Below are 16092 nucleotides of genomic sequence, written 5' to 3' on the forward strand. Positions count from 1 at the left end.
ATGCAAATCAAAACCACACTGAGATACCGCCTAACCCCAGTCAGAATAGCAATCATCAACAACTCAAAAAATAACAGCTGCTGGAGAGGGTGTGGTGAAAAGGGAACACTTCTACACTGTTGGTGGGAGTGTAAACTAGTGCAACCTCTGTGGAAAGCAGTGTGGCGATTCTTAAAAGCTCTAAATACCAACCTCCCATATGACCCCGCAGTCCCCCTACTGGGAATATATCCTGAAGAACACAAATCACTCTATAAAAAAGATACCTGCACACGCGTGTTTATCGCAGCATTGTTCACAATAGCAAGAACCTGGAAACAGCCATGCTGCCCATCAGAAGAGGACTGTATTAAAAAAATGTGGTACATATACACGATGGAATACTACGCAGCCATAAAAAAGAACAAAATCATGAATTTCGCAGCAACCTGGATGGAACTAGAGTCTATAATACTGAGTGGCCTCTCACAGAAGCAAAGATCCAAGTATCACATGGTCTCACTCATATAATGGACCTTAAACATCCAATGCAATACTATACAAAAATGACTGACCGTACTGGGAAACTATGGTGGGGGGAGGGAGATGGGATTAACAGTAGCAAATATCTGTCTGGGAACGGGGAAACACCCCATATCAACAGGGTGCCTGAATGAACGCAATTGTATACCTAACCCTTAACTGTACCCCACAACTTCACAATAAAAAAAAAAGGACTTAGTAGTAGTAGTATGTGAAGTTTCCATATAATTGGGAGGAGACAATAAGGTTGACAGAATAGATTGCCCAAAAGCTTGTAATAACTCTTTTCCTTTTCAACCTGTCTTTTATAAGCTCTGTGACTTAGCAAGGGTTGTTGGGAGAATGAGACAGTATTTTGCCTTTTTTTTTTTTGAGTTAGAGTCTCACTCTTACCCAGGCTGGAGTGCAGTGGCATGCTCATGGCCACCCCAGCATCAACGTGCTTGGCTCTGGCAATCCTTCCGCCTCAGCCTTCCAAGTAGCCAGAACTACAGGTGTGCGCTATCACGTCCAGCTAATATTTTGCTGTCTTAAATATAGGTAGGATAAAGCTGTGTCTTGAACTTCCTTGAATCCTTCATAATACATTGAAGAGCATACAGTAGGCACACAGCAAATACTGAGTTGATTAATGGGATCATTTAGTGTTTACAGTTATTTTAGAAGTACTTTACTGGCTGGACACAGTGGCTTATGCCTGTAATCCTTTGGGAGGCCAATGCAGGAGAATTCCTTAAGCCCAGGAGTTCAAAACCAGCCTGGGCAACATAGCAAGATCTGTCTCTACAAATAATAGAAAAAAATTAAATGAGCATGGTGGCACACACCTATAGTCCTAGCTACTCAGAGGTTGAGGTGGAAGGATCACCTGAGCCCAGGAGGTCAATACTGTGGTGAGCCATGATCATGTCCCTGCACTTCAGCCTGGCCAACAGAGTGAGATTCTTACTCAAAAATAACAACAAAATGAAAACAAAACCAAAAAGAATTATTTTCTGCCTATAAATTGATAGCAGTAAGTTTGTAAAGAAGCAGTGGTTATAATTTGTAATTTATTGCATCAGTAGAAATAGCTTCCAAATTAATGTAAACATCCACGAATATTAAGTTGTTTATGTAATAAATGTCATTGATTTCAATAATTTTACCTCAAGGGAAAAAAAAATGCCATTTCAAAAGTTAGTGGGTAAGAGCAGATCATCTCTAGAGGTAGAATGATACAGGTTTTTTTCTTTCTAGATTAAACATTTCTTTTTGGTATACAGCTTTCTTGAGTTACATTACTTTTAAAATCAGAAACATTTAAATTGATGTTAGAGGCAGATTTTTAAAACAACTGTACTTGGCTGAGATTTGCTGAAGTTTTCTGTGTATGTTTATACAGGGAAAGCATGAAGGCAGTGACAACTGAAGATAGAGAAATGAGGAAAAATAAGGAAGAATATTTAACTTTTAGTCCTCTTACAGTTGTAATATTTGTGATCATCTGCTGTGTTATGATGGTCTTGCTTTATTTCTTCTACAAATGGTTGGGTAAGGAATCATATTTTATGTTTGCTACTTTTAGCATGCATTCTTTTCATTGACTTTACCAAGTTTATCTTTTCCTTTAAAGTAGTCTACCTGAATAACTTTAGTGAATAATTTGTTGATGTTAACTCTTTTTGGTCAGAAGTGTTAGGTCTCTGTTACTCTGAGATAAAAAATATTTTGATTAAAAATACACCATGTCTTGAGAGAAGAACACTTCTTCATGGATGACTTGAAAAAAATTGCTATGGGTCCTAAGTTTCCTTCTCTACAAATAAAGAATGAAAGCTCAGTATCTAAGCAGCAGACTAAGGTGTTCTTGTTAGCTATAGTTACATGAAATGGAAGATTTTTGAAATTGTTTATTTATTGCCTCTGCTTATCCCTAGAGTGTAGTTTATCCTTTTGTCAGCTTGTAAATCAAGATATTAATTGCTTGCATTTTGTTTTACTTGTACAGGCAGTTAGAATCATACTATATCTGAGGATACACAGGTTCTTTACAGTGGTCGACAGAGTTACTGGTACTTTTTCCCTTTAAGAAAGTAAGAGTAGGAACTGTAATGTCTTGTCCATCCCTGGGACAATCTTTTTTTATTTTTATTTATAATTTTATTTTAAAAATAGAGATGTTGCCCAGACTAGTCTTGAATTCCTGGGCTCAAGCCTTCCACCTGCTTCAGCCTTCCAAAGCACTGGGATTATAGGTGTGAGCCACTGTGCCTGGACCCCCTGGACAATCCTTTTTTTTTTGAGTTGGAGTCACTCTCTCACCCAAACTGGAGTGCAGTAGCACACTCATGGCCACCCCAACATCAACCTGCCAGGCTCTGGCGATCCTTCTGCCTCAGCCTTCCAAATAGCTGGAACTTCAGGCTGCACTTCCATGCCTGGCTAATTTTTGATTTATTGTAGAAACGAGTTCTTGCCAAGTTGCCTTGGGCTGATCCTCAGGCAATCTACTCGCCTCGGCCTCCCAAAGTGCTGGGATTGCAAGCTGAGCCACCAAGCCCAGCCCTGGACAATCTTATTAATGCTCTGACAGGATGGAAATTTGTTATCCCTTATCTAGTATATAGCATACACAGAAGGAAGACCAGGGAAAGAAAGTGTGCCTGATAAGACTAGCAAAAACCCTTTGTAAAAACTACTGAAGACTACAGTGCTTATTTGGAAAATATAAGCATAAACTTCTGGGCTAGATAACTAAAGCCCTAGGACTAGTTTCAGCTTCTTGTTTATTTTCTCCTGTCCTGGGGCAGCAATTTAAAAACTAAACCTATTACGTATATTTCCTATTTCTAAAAAAAATCTTTCTGTGAATATTACTCATTTCAATCTGCTGCTCAGAGAATAGTAGTATTAGGATGGTATTTGTTTATGTTGGAATTGAACAGCTAATTTTACTGATTTAATACTCAGTCTTCAATTGTTTAAATGTGTGTCTGACCCAATTGATAGTGGTCATTGATAAAAAAAAGAGAGTACTCTGTCCTACCATAAAGCATGTTTTAATTTTTAGTAAGAAATCTCCTTAAATGAGCCCGCAGGTTCGAGACCAGCCCAGGCAACTTGGCAAGACCTTGTCTCTACAATAAAACAAAAAATAGTCGAGCATGGTAGCGGGCATCTGTAGTTATGGCTACTTGGAAGGCTGAGGCAGAAGGATCGCCAGAGCCCAGCACATCGACACTGGGGTGGCCATGAGTGTGCCCCTGCACTCCAACCTGGACCAAGGAGTGAGACTCCAACTCAAAAAAAAAAAACAAAAGAAATCTCCTTAAACTCATCACTGTCTAAAAAGTTAACTTTGTTTATAAATGTAATTTTTGATGTAAGAAGGTTATCTTCCTTTCATGGTTATCCTAGAACACAGGATTTAATTTTCATGGCAATGTTTTGTGTGATATTACACGATTTCATTTATCTCAGAATGGTTTTTGTGGCTAAATTTGCTACCATTTCTTAATCTTCTAAATAATGGGATTATTTAAAACTGGAATTTTAAATAACTCCTAATTGCTAAGTTTACCCCTGCTATGCTTATGATTAAATCATGCTCAAGAAAGTAACTGAAAATTAGTTATATTAACCAAATTCTTTCCCATGCCCAATTGTTTTCTTGGCTATAGTACGATATTGAATGAAACACTGGAAACTGTTAGAGCTTCAAGAAACATGCTTCCCACCAGTGTTTTCAAACTTGGGTTGGACAACTTTGGTAGATGACTTATCCAAATCAACTTGGCAGTCTTTGTCTGTCTTACAACTCACATTACCAGCCAGGCTCGGTGGCTCAGCCTATAATCCCATGCCTTTGGGAGGCTGAGGTGAGTGGATTGCCTGAGCCCGCGGGTTCGAGACCCGCCTGGGCAGGCGAGACCTCATCTCTACAATAAATCAAAAAATTAGCTGGGCGTGGTACCGCGTGCCTGTAATTCCGGCTACTCGGAAGGCTGAGGTGGAAGGATTGCCAGAGCCCAGCAGGTCGAGGCTGCGGTGGCCGGTACTCCAGTCTGGGCGACAGAGTGAGACTCCAACTCAAACAAAACAAAACAAAACAAAAAAAACTCACATTACCATACATTACCAATAATATAAAGTAGTAACAAATAACTCATATAATTCTTACTATGTGCCAGATACTGTTCTAAACACTTTATATGTGTTATCTAATCCTCATAATAATCCTAAGATAGATATTATTACCTTTTATATGTTGCCATGAGAACTGAGGGACTAAAAAAGTAATTTGTGCAAGATCACCAATTAGAAAGTGGCCATCTCCAATTTACCATGTCTGGATTACTCTTGCACACAGGCAGAGGTATACGTAGTTTTCTGAAATTACTGGAATTTACTGGAATTTGAAAAATTCCAGTGTACTTTGTATTTCCAGTGTGAATTTTTGAGAAAGTCCAGAAAAGGAATATTTGACCCCTTTTAAAAACAAAGAGGTCAAGTGTTTTTAATTTTAAATAATTCTCAAGTGTGAATACTATGGAAAAATAGGCCAGGCACAGTGGCTCACACCTGTAATCCCAACACTTTGGGAGGTAGAGGTGAGAGGATTGAATGAGCCCAGGGGTTTGAGACTAGCTTGGGAAACTTGATGAGACCTTTTCTCTACAATAAATAAAAAATAACCGATGTGGTTTCACACGCCTCTAGTGCCAACTGCTTTGAAGGCTGAGGCAGAAGGATTGCCTAAGCCCAGTTGGTCGAGGCTGTAGTGGCCATGAACATGCCACTGCATTCCAGCCTGGGTGACAGAATGAAACTCTGACTCAAAAAAATATATATATGGATACTACAAAAAATACTTGTAATTTAGTATTATAGCATTTAAAATAAGTTTATTTAAATGTATTTGGTTTTACCCATAGGTTGTTACTGTAGATAAATTCCTCAAAGGAAAATATAGTTAACATGGTTAAAGCTTAAGGCAAATGTTCTTATCCTAAACTGCATTTTTAAAAGTGTTTCTTAATGGTTTATTAATTCTTCCATTTCTTACATTTAAATTAAGTATTCAGAAATGTCTGTAACTCACTTCATAGAAATCTTTAACAGACATGTCAGTTTGAATTACTGAATGACAGGAAATATAGAGCCTGCTTCAGCCCCTTTAAACAATCCAGGATAATGGGACTAAGACATCATATAAAATACTCTTAAAAATGAAGATCTAGCCGGGCTTGGTGGCTCAGCCTGTAATCCCGCGCCTTTGGGAGGCTGAGATGAGTGGATTGCCTGAGCCCGCGGGTTCGAGACCCGCCTGGGCAGCGAGACCTCATCTCTACAGTAAATCAAAAAATCAGCCGGGCATGGTACCGCATGCCTGTAATTCCGGCTACTTGGAAGGATCGCCGGAGCCCAGCAGGTCGAGGCTGCGGTGGCCGGGAGCGGCCACTGCACTACACTCTAGGTGACAGAGTGAGACTCCAACTCAAAAAAAAAAAAAAAATCAAGATCTAGGGCAGGGCATGGTGGCTTACACCTATTATCCCAGCGTTTTGGGAGGCGGAGGTGAGAAGATTGCCGGAGCCCGCGGGTTCAAGACCAGCCCGGGCAACTTGGCGAGACCTCACCTCTACAATAAATCAAAAAATTAGCCAGACATGGTGGCACGTTCCTGTAGTTTCAGCTACTTGGAAGGCTGTTGTAGAAGGATTGCCTAAGCCAAGCAGAGTGAGGCTGCGATGGCCAGGAGCATGCCACTGCCCTCCAGCCAGGGTGACTCCAACTCAAAAAAAAAAAATCAAGATCTAGGCCAGGCATGGTGATTCATGCCTATAATCCCAGCACTTTTGGAGGCCAATCACTTGAGCCAGAAGTTTGAGATCAGGCAGGACAACATAGCAAGATCCTGATTCTGCAAAAATATTTAATGCTAAAGGAGAGAGGGAATGAGGAGGGCCATACAACCACACACTGAGTATCAGGTCCACTATCAGGGGAAGAGACGACCCACTAGAAATCCAGACCTCGCCTGCACATAATTTGCTTATGTAGTAATTCCTCACATGTTCCACAAAACTCTAAAATTAAAAATAAAAATAAAAAATTTAAAAAAACTAACCAGATGTGGTGGCATGCTACTGTAGTCCTAGCTACTAATGAGGCTAAGACAGGAGGACTGCTTGAGCCCAGGAGGTTGAAGCATCAGTGACCTATGATTGCACCACTATACTCCAACCTGGGCGACAAAGCAAGACCCTGTCTCTTAAAAAACAAAAAAAGGAAAAGAAAACCCCAAAAACCTCAAGGTCTAAATATTTTCAGCTTAGTAGCTAATTTAGATAATAATCACTGCATTGAAAGGATCATGTTCCTATAAAGAAAGTTGAATATTTAATATTACTTATATAGATATTTTCCTATCACATTTCCTTCTCTTGACATATAATGTCTTATTTTTTTCTAGTTTATGTCATGATAGCAATTTTCTGCATAGCATCAGCAATGAGTCTGTACAACTGTCTTGCTGCACTAATTCGTAAGATACCATATGGACAATGCGTGTATGTATCTCTTATGGGAAATCTTATAATGTTGGTATTTGTAATTTAAAACAATAAAGTTGCTGTGTGCAGTGGCTCATGCCTGTAATTCTAGCACTTTGGAAGGCCAAGGTAGAAGGATTGCTTGAGCCCAGGGGTTCAAGACCAGCGTAGGCAACATAGTGAGACCCCCGCAACAAAAAATTTAAAAATTAACTGGGTTTGGTGGTGCACACCTGTAGTCTCAACTACTCAGGAGGCTAAGGCAGAAGGATTGCTTGAAATCAGAGGTTCGAGACCAGCCTATGCTACATAGTGAGACCTCATCTCTACAAAAAAATTAAAAAATTAGCTGGGCATAGTAGTGCATACTTGTAGTTCCAGCTACTCAGGAGACTGAGACAGGAGGATGACTTGAGTTCAAGAGTTTGAGGCTTCAGTGAGCCATGAGGTGAGGTGCAATTAAGCCACTATACTCTAGCCTGGGTGACAGTGAGAACCCAATTCAAAAAAAAAAGGAAGAAGAAGAAAACAATACAAAGAAAAGTAGGAGTGTTGTTTTAAACCTGTGCAGTCATATTTAGCCAATCTGACCCCATAGCTAAATTTAAATTAAAGTAAAATAAAATTTAAAAATTCTGCCAGGCTCGGTGGCCCAGCCTGTATCTCAGCACTTTGGGAGGCCGAGGTGACTGAATTACCTGAGCCTGCAGGTTCAAGACAAGCCTGGGCAACTTGGCGAGGCCTCATCTCTATAATAAATCAGAAATTAGCTGGGCATGGTAGCATGCGCCTGTAGTTTTGGCTACTTGGAAGGCTGAGGCGGAAGGATTGCTGGAGCCCAGCAGGTCGACACAGGGATGGCCGTGAGCGTGCCACTGCCCTCCAGTCTGGGCGATGGAGTAAGACTTCAACATAAACACACACAAAAAATTCAGTTTCTCATTCTCATTAGCCATATTTCAAGTGCTCAGTAACCATGTGACTAGTAGCTACTCTATTGGACAGCACAGATATAGTCCATTTTCATAATCACTGAAAGTTCTATTGGTCTGGTAAATGTTTTATTATATCTCATTTGTTTTATTTAAAAATCAAGACTTTTAAATTGGTATTTCAGTCACTTGTTATGACTGTGGTTAGCATTTCATACTTTATAACAGATGAACATTGTCTTTCATTTGCAATGTAAACTAAGTTATTTCAATCTGTTTTTTAGGATTGTGTGTTGTGGCAAAAGCACTGAAGTGAGACTTATTTTTCTCTCTGGACTATGCATAGCAATAGCTATTGTTTGGGCCATTTTTCGAAATGAAGATAGGTATGAATACTCAAGTCCTTTTGATTTTAGATTAAGGATGGATAATTTTATATCTTGCTCTGATACTTATTTGTTATGATTATTACGGAATTTTTTTGTTTTTATCCCAAAATACCACTCTTGAAATGAACTACTCTTTAAATAAGCAGATTTTTTACTAATGGGTTTGAACTCATATAGAGAAGGAAATATGAAACATAATTTAAACATCCAGACTGAAATAGACTTTAAAAATATACTTAATTTTGAAGTCGGGTGTGGTGGCAGGGTGTGGTGGCAGGTTCTGTAATCCCAGTACTTTGGAAGGCCAAGGCAGGAGGATTGCTTGAGGCCAGGAATTCAAGACCAGCCTGGACAACATAGTAGAACCTCATCTCTACAAAAAAATTTAAAAAGTAGCCAGGCATGGTGGCATGTGCCTGTAATCCCAGCTGCTCAGGAGGCTGAGGTGGAGGGATGCCTGAGCCCAGGAGTTGGAGGCTGCAGTGAGCCATGATCTTGCCACTGCATTCTATCCTGGGCAACAGAGTGAGTCTCTGACTCAAAAAAAAAAAAAAAAAAAAGAAAGGAAAGGAATATATACATTTAATTTTGGTATAGCCACTCAATGGTGTGCAGTGCAACTCCAAAGAATAAAGAGCTCTATGAATTGATATGCAGTTATTCCAGGATGTTTTTTGTTTTTGTTTTTGTTTTTTTTTGAGTTGGAGTTTCACTCAGTCACTCAGACTGGAGTGCAGTGGCCGCTCCCAGCCACCGCAGCCTCGCCTGCTGGGCTCCAGCGATCCTTCCACCTTAGCCTTCTGAGTAGCCGGAATTACAGGCATGCGCTACCATGCCTGGCTGATTTTTTGATTTATTGTCGAGATGAGGCCTCGCTGCCCAGGCGGGTCTCGAACCCGCAGGCTCAGGCAATCCACTCACTTCAGCCTCCCAAAGGCACGGGATTACAGGCTGAGCCACCGAGCCCGGCCCAGGATGTATTTTTAAATGAAAAAAACAAAGTGCAAAAAAATACATAGAGTATGCTACATGCAGGAAAGAAGGGTATATAAGAAAATATACAGGTATCTGTCCCTTTGCAGGAAGGATAACCAGAAAAAATATATACTTAGATTTGTTTAATGATTCATTAATAAGATTATTGAAGACCAAAAGGTTTTAATGGCCTGAAATTTGGGAAACAAAGTCCATACAGTTTTGGCAGCTTCAGAGAGGATAATTGATAATCGTGCGTGTCAGTTTCTGATAGAGTAAGTTGCATAGCTTTTGTTTTCTTTATGTTCAAGATATCTGAATGTATATTAACAGCAATATCCTTTATTAACAACTACCTTCTAGAAAGAGACATGTATAAGTTAAAAGATTAAAGATAAATATGCACTTATGTTCTTCTGAGGTAACCTTTCAACTTTTTTTTAGTATACTAGTATTTATTATTCAACCAGGATAGTAAATTACTAAGTATGGAAAATATGAGGAGTTTTTGTTGTTATACTTACTGTTTAATAATTAGTCAAATCATAACAATTGATTGGTATAACTTTAGTGGTCTTTTTTTTTGATGTTGCATCTACAAATAACTAGATAAAGTAGTAGAAAATAATATCTTTTTATTTTAGGTGGGCTTGGATTTTACAGGATATCTTGGGGATTGCTTTCTGTCTGAATTTAATTAAAACACTGAAGTTACCCAACTTCAAGGTAAAGTATACTTTTTGGCTAGTTAAAATAATTTATTCAGCCTGGCTCGGTGGCTCAGCCTGTAATCCCGCGCCTTTGGGAGGCTGAGGTGAGTGGATTGCCTGAGCCCGTGGGTTCGAGACCCGCCTGGGCAGCGAGACCTCATCTTCTACAATAAAATCAAAAAATCACCCGGGCACGGTAGCGCATACCTGTAATTCCGGCTACTCAGAGGCTGAGGCGGAAGGATCGCCAGAGCCCAGCAGGTCGACGCTGTGGTGGCCGGGAGCGGCCACTGCACTCCAGTCTGGGCGACAGAGTGAGACTCCAACTCAAAAAATAATAATAATAATTTATTCTTTTAAAAACATCTTTACTAAGGTACTTTTTTTTACAATTAAATGCGCCCATTTTAAGTATACTGTTTGTTGAAATTTTATAAGTGTATATAACTTTGTAACCACCATCCCAGTGAAGTTATAGAACATCTCATCTAAAAAAACTCTATCATGGCCTTTTGCAATCAATTCAAACTCCCAGGCCCAGGCAACCACTGATTTGCTAGCTAAAATATTTTAATCATTCATATAATATGCCAAATTCTTAAAAATATTTTTAGGACTAAATATGAGGAAAGAATATTTCTTTGATTTAGTGATTTTTTTTTTAAAAAAAGAGAGATGGGGCAACCTCCTCTGGTCCCATCCTACTCTGGGAGCTTTTCTGTCCTCTCAATAAATCCTGTTTTTAAAAAAAGAGAATGAGAGAGAGAGAGAGATAAAGAAGATAAGGGTTTTAGTAGAATAAAGCTATACATAGTAATAACCATAAAATGCCTTTTTAAAAAATAGTATTCCCTGGGAGGCTGAGGTGAGTGGATTGCCTGAGACCGCGGGTTCGAGACCCGCCTGGGCAACTTGGCGAGACCTCATCTCGACAATAAATCAAAAAATTAGCCGGGCGTGGTAGCGTGCGCCTGTAGTTCCAGCTACTTGAAAGGCTGAGCAGAAGGATCGCCGGAGCCCAGCAGGTCAAGGCTGCGGTGGCCGGGAGCGGCCACTGCCCTCCAGTCTGAGTGACAGAGTGAGACTCCAACTCAAAAAAAAAAAATAGTATTCCCAGCCTAGGAAACATAGTGAGACCTTCTCTCTACCAAAAAAAAAAAAAATTCAAATGAGCTGGGCATGGTGGCACATGCCTGTAGTCCCAGTTACTTGGGAGGCTGAGGTGGAAGGATTGCCTGAGCCCAAGAGGTTGAGGCTGTGGTGAGGCATAATTGTGCCACTCCTCTCCAGCCTGGTGTCACAGTGAGACCCTGACTAAAAAGTGAAATAGTTTTCAAATGTATGCTCACATGTTTATTTGTGTTTGTAAAATAATTTAATCCCTTAACTTAGATATGAAAAGGTTAACTTTTAAATTTGTTTCTTCAACAGTCATGTGTGATACTTCTAGGCCTTCTCCTCCTCTATGATGTATTTTTTGTTTTCATAACACCATTCATCACAAAGGTATGACTATATTTTTTAAATTTATGAAGAAACATGCTGAAATACTAGAACCTCTCACCTGCTTTTAGATTATTAATTTTGTAGATGTTTACCACTGAGTGAGTTCTAAGAGATTTGTCATTGAAATTGGCCTTACAATAGTGGGTATTTGAAGCCTTTAATCTATTGGTTAGATTTAAAAATGTCTCCTGAGGAAAGGTATTGAGTGAGTTTTGTAGTTCATTATTTGTCCAGTTTTTTGACCTAGACCCTTTTCTATTTCATGTATATGTTATTAATCACTGCTTAATTTTCACACTTTGCCCCATTTTCAGTCTTTGAAACTTTATATCATTTTTTTATCCTTTGCCACTCTCACATATATAGTATCTGATGTTCACTACTTTTCTTCTTATTCTTTATCCATTCTTTAGAACCTCCCCTCTATGGAATCATTGTAAAATCTGTACTTCTGATATTTGCTGTAATGGCAAAAGGACCAACGTGCCCTATTAGGGAGCTAAAACTACAGTAGGTAACAAATATAGTTAACGTCCCCAGATGATAGCTATTCAAACTATTTTACTAGCACCGTCCCATGCCTTTATGGTGAGTGACTTGACTCATTGACTTAACTGAACAATAGTAACCTTAAAAAAAAAAAGCATAGAACTAGTATTATGCATTATAGCTAAAATTATTAATTTAAATTAACAGCATATTTTTAGTTCTCTCTAAAGCTGTTCTAGCTTGTTTCAATTTACTTTATTCAAAAACATTTTTGTAGGCTACTCCATCAGAAATCACATAATAAAAGTGAAGTACTCTCTCTACAAAGCCATTTTTCCATAAGTCAGCAGATAATCCATATATGACACTTTAATTACATAGTAGATATAACTATAAACTGTAACTAAATTCTTTATTAAAATAATGTTTCCATTCTAACACTAGTGTCATTTTGGGAATGCCAAGCATGTCTGCCAGCAAATGATTTCCATTTCCTACACATAAAATGTTTCAGAATTTTAAAAGTATAGGATAATGACAAAGATATCTTTCAACTTTATTTCTTTTTTCTGTGTTTAGGAAAATTTTCATCATCTTTTTTCTATCTTAGATCTGCTGACTAGGAATGTGATTTTTTTTTTTTGAGTCTCACTTTGTTGCCTAGGCTGGAGTGCTGTGGCATGTTCAAGGCCACCACAGCCTCAACCTGCTGGGCTCAGGCGATCCTTCTGCCTCAGCCTTCCAAGTTGCTGGAACTACAGGCGCGTGCTACTACTCCTGGCTAATTTTTTGATTTATTGTAGAGACGAGGTCTTGCCAAGTTGCCCAGGCTGGTCTTGAATCCCTGAGCTCAGGCAGCCCTCTTGCCTCAGCCTCCCAAAGTGCTGAGATTACGGGCTGGAGCCACCGCACCCGGCCAGGAATGTGATTTCTAGCAAATCTTATATGGTGGAAAAGACTGAAATGCTTTTTTGAGTTTGTTGTTGTAGATTTACTTTAACACCTTCATCTCAATCTGATTTGTATTAGGGCCATAGAACTTACTTTAGTAGATAACTTGCAAATGAGATATTTGACGGCTGATTTTCCTGATCATCATTGTAAATTTGAAGGATTATATACTGGATATTCTAAACTTGTTTTAACTCAGCTATTAGTGGACTTCTAGTGAGTTGGCAAGGGATGTCACCATAGGAGTACAGCCATAAGAGTCTGTCTTACTCATTTTTTTCTGCCCACCACTGTGCTTAGCATTGTATCTTGCAAGTAGTAGTTACTCAAATATCTTTGGATATATGAGAGGATGTCAATGAAGATTTTCATTTAAATGTTTTAAATAACAGTTGGAAAATGAACTAAAATCAACTTTGTCTTGAAGTTTGATCACAACCTGAGAATTGGCTTTAAGGAGCTATATTTAGTATGAGTTGATTTTCCTAAACTCCTATGATTTAACCTTTCTCTTAACACGAGGGAAAGATTTCTGTAGCTAGGAATTTTATCTTTCTACTTGGCTCAAATATCAGTGAGGTCCTTATAAAAACACTCAAGTGATTTCCTCTGTGCACTCTACCCACACGGAAAATATTATAGTCAGTCAATCAGGTTTTCCTAAAATTCAACATTTGTTTTTCCTTGTACCTGTTTTGCCGAAATGTTTATCATAATATGAAAGATAAAATGAATATGTCAAGCAATCTTAGCTTGCCACCTCAAAATGTTTTCCCTCTCCATAACAGTCTTGGCTATCAGGAAAAAAAACCCAAAAACTTTTTAATGAACTCCTCACATAGCTCACATATAAAGATTTTATCCAGTCACAGGAGAAGGACATTTAGCTAAGGCTAATGTTTTGATTGGAACATACAAAGCAGGCAGGGCTGAAATTGGACAGGAGTCAGGCTAGGGAACCTTCTCAGGTTCTATGGGTCTTTTCAAGTTTGGACTCATTGTTTTGTTATTTTGGTGAGTAGCCAGAAGGTCAAATGTATATTTATTAAAATAAAGTTACTAACATTTGTTAGGAAGCTATGCTAGATGATTTTAGTATGTCCTTCCTCATTGATATTACGAAAATGGTAAGAACCATAGTATGTGACTATATAATAAAAGTACCATACCTAAAATTAATGTCATTACAAATGCTAGATATTAATATGTCAGCCCAGCGTTCACTTGAATGATCTATGCATGGTTCATTTGTCAGTTTCTGAGAATTGTTGAACTCTGATAAAGTGAAGCACTGTGGTAGGAGAATTTTGTTTTAGATGACTTCATTTTTTGCTGTCTACAGAGACTTTTAGGAAAAAAAGCAGTGTGCTGCTCATTTTCAACCAGTTTACAGTAGACCATATGCCATGGGGCTTAAATCATTCTTGAGTAGTAGCAGATTATTCTCTTTAAATGATTGAACAACTTCCTGTTTATCTTCCTTCTCAATTTTAGAATGGTGAAAGTATCATGGTTGAACTTGCAGCAGGACATTTTGGAAATAATGAAAAGGTAGGGATGACAATTAAACAGAAATGGATGCCCAATATATGTATGTGTATCCAGTTAATACTTTTGCCTTCCTGTGTAACTTATTGGTCACGTAGTGCATGTTAAGGTATCGTAAAGCTTATTTCTCACAAAATATAGCCCTTTTCTTAGTTATTCTAAATTATTAAATACCTATTGACTTGGGTTTCATCCTAGAATGATGGAAACTTGGTGGAAGCCACTGCTCAACCCTCAGCTCCCCATGAGAAAGTAAGGATTGTATTTCAGATATGTTCATTGGACTTTAAAGCATACCCTCTGAGACAAGACTCTTCTTTGGGGGAAAAAAAAATCCAGATTGTCAAAAAAAATTTGTTTCAAGGCCTGAGTCCTTGGTAAAAAGAAAAAAAAAGAGGCTAAATGTGGGGATAGTAGATTTATACTGTTAATCCTACATGTGAGTTGGATTTCATTTTTCCAAAACTGTATTATCTATTTCTTTTAAGCCTTCTATACACTCAGAGTATGTGTGTATGTGTGTGTGTGTGTATATGTATATGTGTAGTTTGTGTCCTCTGATTTCAAGTTCTTTTAAAATGTCAATTTTTAAATGTTAAATATTCTAATCATTCCTTTTCTAAAAGTACTGGAATAAAGATTGCCAAGAGGTTTATTGGTGACCTTTTTTTTTTTTTTTTTTTTTTTTTTACAGTTGCCAGTAGTCATCAGAGTACCAAAGCTGATGTATTTCTCAGTTATGAGTGTATGCCTCATGCCTGTTTCAATATTGGGTTTTGGAGACATTATTGTACCAGGTAAGCAATTGTAACAATTTTAGTAAAAAATACACTCACTGGTGGTTTAAACTTGTCATATGTATAGTATCTGTTAAAAGTTACCTACGCTGTATTAAGTATTTCTGCTGTTGCTAGAGCTAGGATTAGTGACAAAGATAGAAAGAAACATATTTAGGAATAGAAGATAAAACCCAAATGGTAATATCTCCCTTGGTTTAAAATGTGTCTTTGAGGAAGCAACTGGAATCAGTTTAACCTTCCTCTCCCAGAAAAGTATATTTGTGACCCTGTGACCCTTTTTGGAAGTTGAATAGAGTAATCCAAACATGCAGTTTCTGTTACTTCTATTTTAAAGTAATAGTTACATTTTAGGAAAAATCATCTGGGATTACCAGGCAAGATCATGATCAAAAAGAGAATGTCGTGGAACACCAACGTGTTGGACTTCATAACACAAAAGACTCAGTTTATAGTGGAATCAGTTGCCTCCTAGCATGTCCTTTCTGACAGTTATTACAGTTCTGCCTTACTTTCCCTACTGGGTTGCCTATAGAATAAACTTAATCCAAGCCCAATAGTAATTTAATTTAGAAGTAACTAATACTATTTCTCTATCAGATGAGTTTTTCTGTCACTTTTCTTTTTTTTTTTTTGAGTTGGAGTCTCACTGGCCGCTCCTGGCCACCGCAGCCTCGACCTGATGGGCTCCGGCAATCCTTCCGCCTCAGCCTTCCAAGTAGCTGGAACTACAGGCG

At 38.4% G+C, this 16092-nt stretch overlaps 1 protein-coding gene across 2 annotated transcripts in view; it reads left to right on the plus strand.

The window, feature by feature from the left end:
- Positions 1-1912: 1912 nt before the first annotated feature.
- The window catches only part of LOC103274324 (signal peptide peptidase-like 2A), a 34445-nt gene continuing 20265 nt past the window's right edge, over positions 1913-16092 (plus strand). The window contains exons 1-8 of one of the 2 annotated variants that reach the window (XM_008071776.2): positions 1913-2055; positions 6980-7076; positions 8275-8376; positions 9999-10080; positions 11496-11570; positions 14505-14561; positions 14757-14810; positions 15253-15355. In XM_008071776.2, the coding sequence (XP_008069967.2) occupies positions 1914-2055; positions 6980-7076; positions 8275-8376; positions 9999-10080; positions 11496-11570; positions 14505-14561; positions 14757-14810; positions 15253-15355 (712 nt within the window). In that variant the 5' untranslated portion in view covers position 1913. Of the gene's footprint in view, positions 2056-6783; positions 7077-8274; positions 8377-9998; positions 10081-11495; positions 11571-14504; positions 14562-14756; positions 14811-15252; positions 15356-16092 lie in introns of those variants that run through there. The other variant, XM_008071777.2, reaches the window with a different exon arrangement.

Source organism: Carlito syrichta, unplaced genomic scaffold (genome assembly GCF_000164805.1).
Source record: "Carlito syrichta isolate Samal-C Ts95f unplaced genomic scaffold, Tarsius_syrichta-2.0.1 Scaffold314724, whole genome shotgun sequence".
NCBI lineage: Eukaryota > Metazoa > Chordata > Mammalia > Primates > Tarsiidae > Carlito > Carlito syrichta.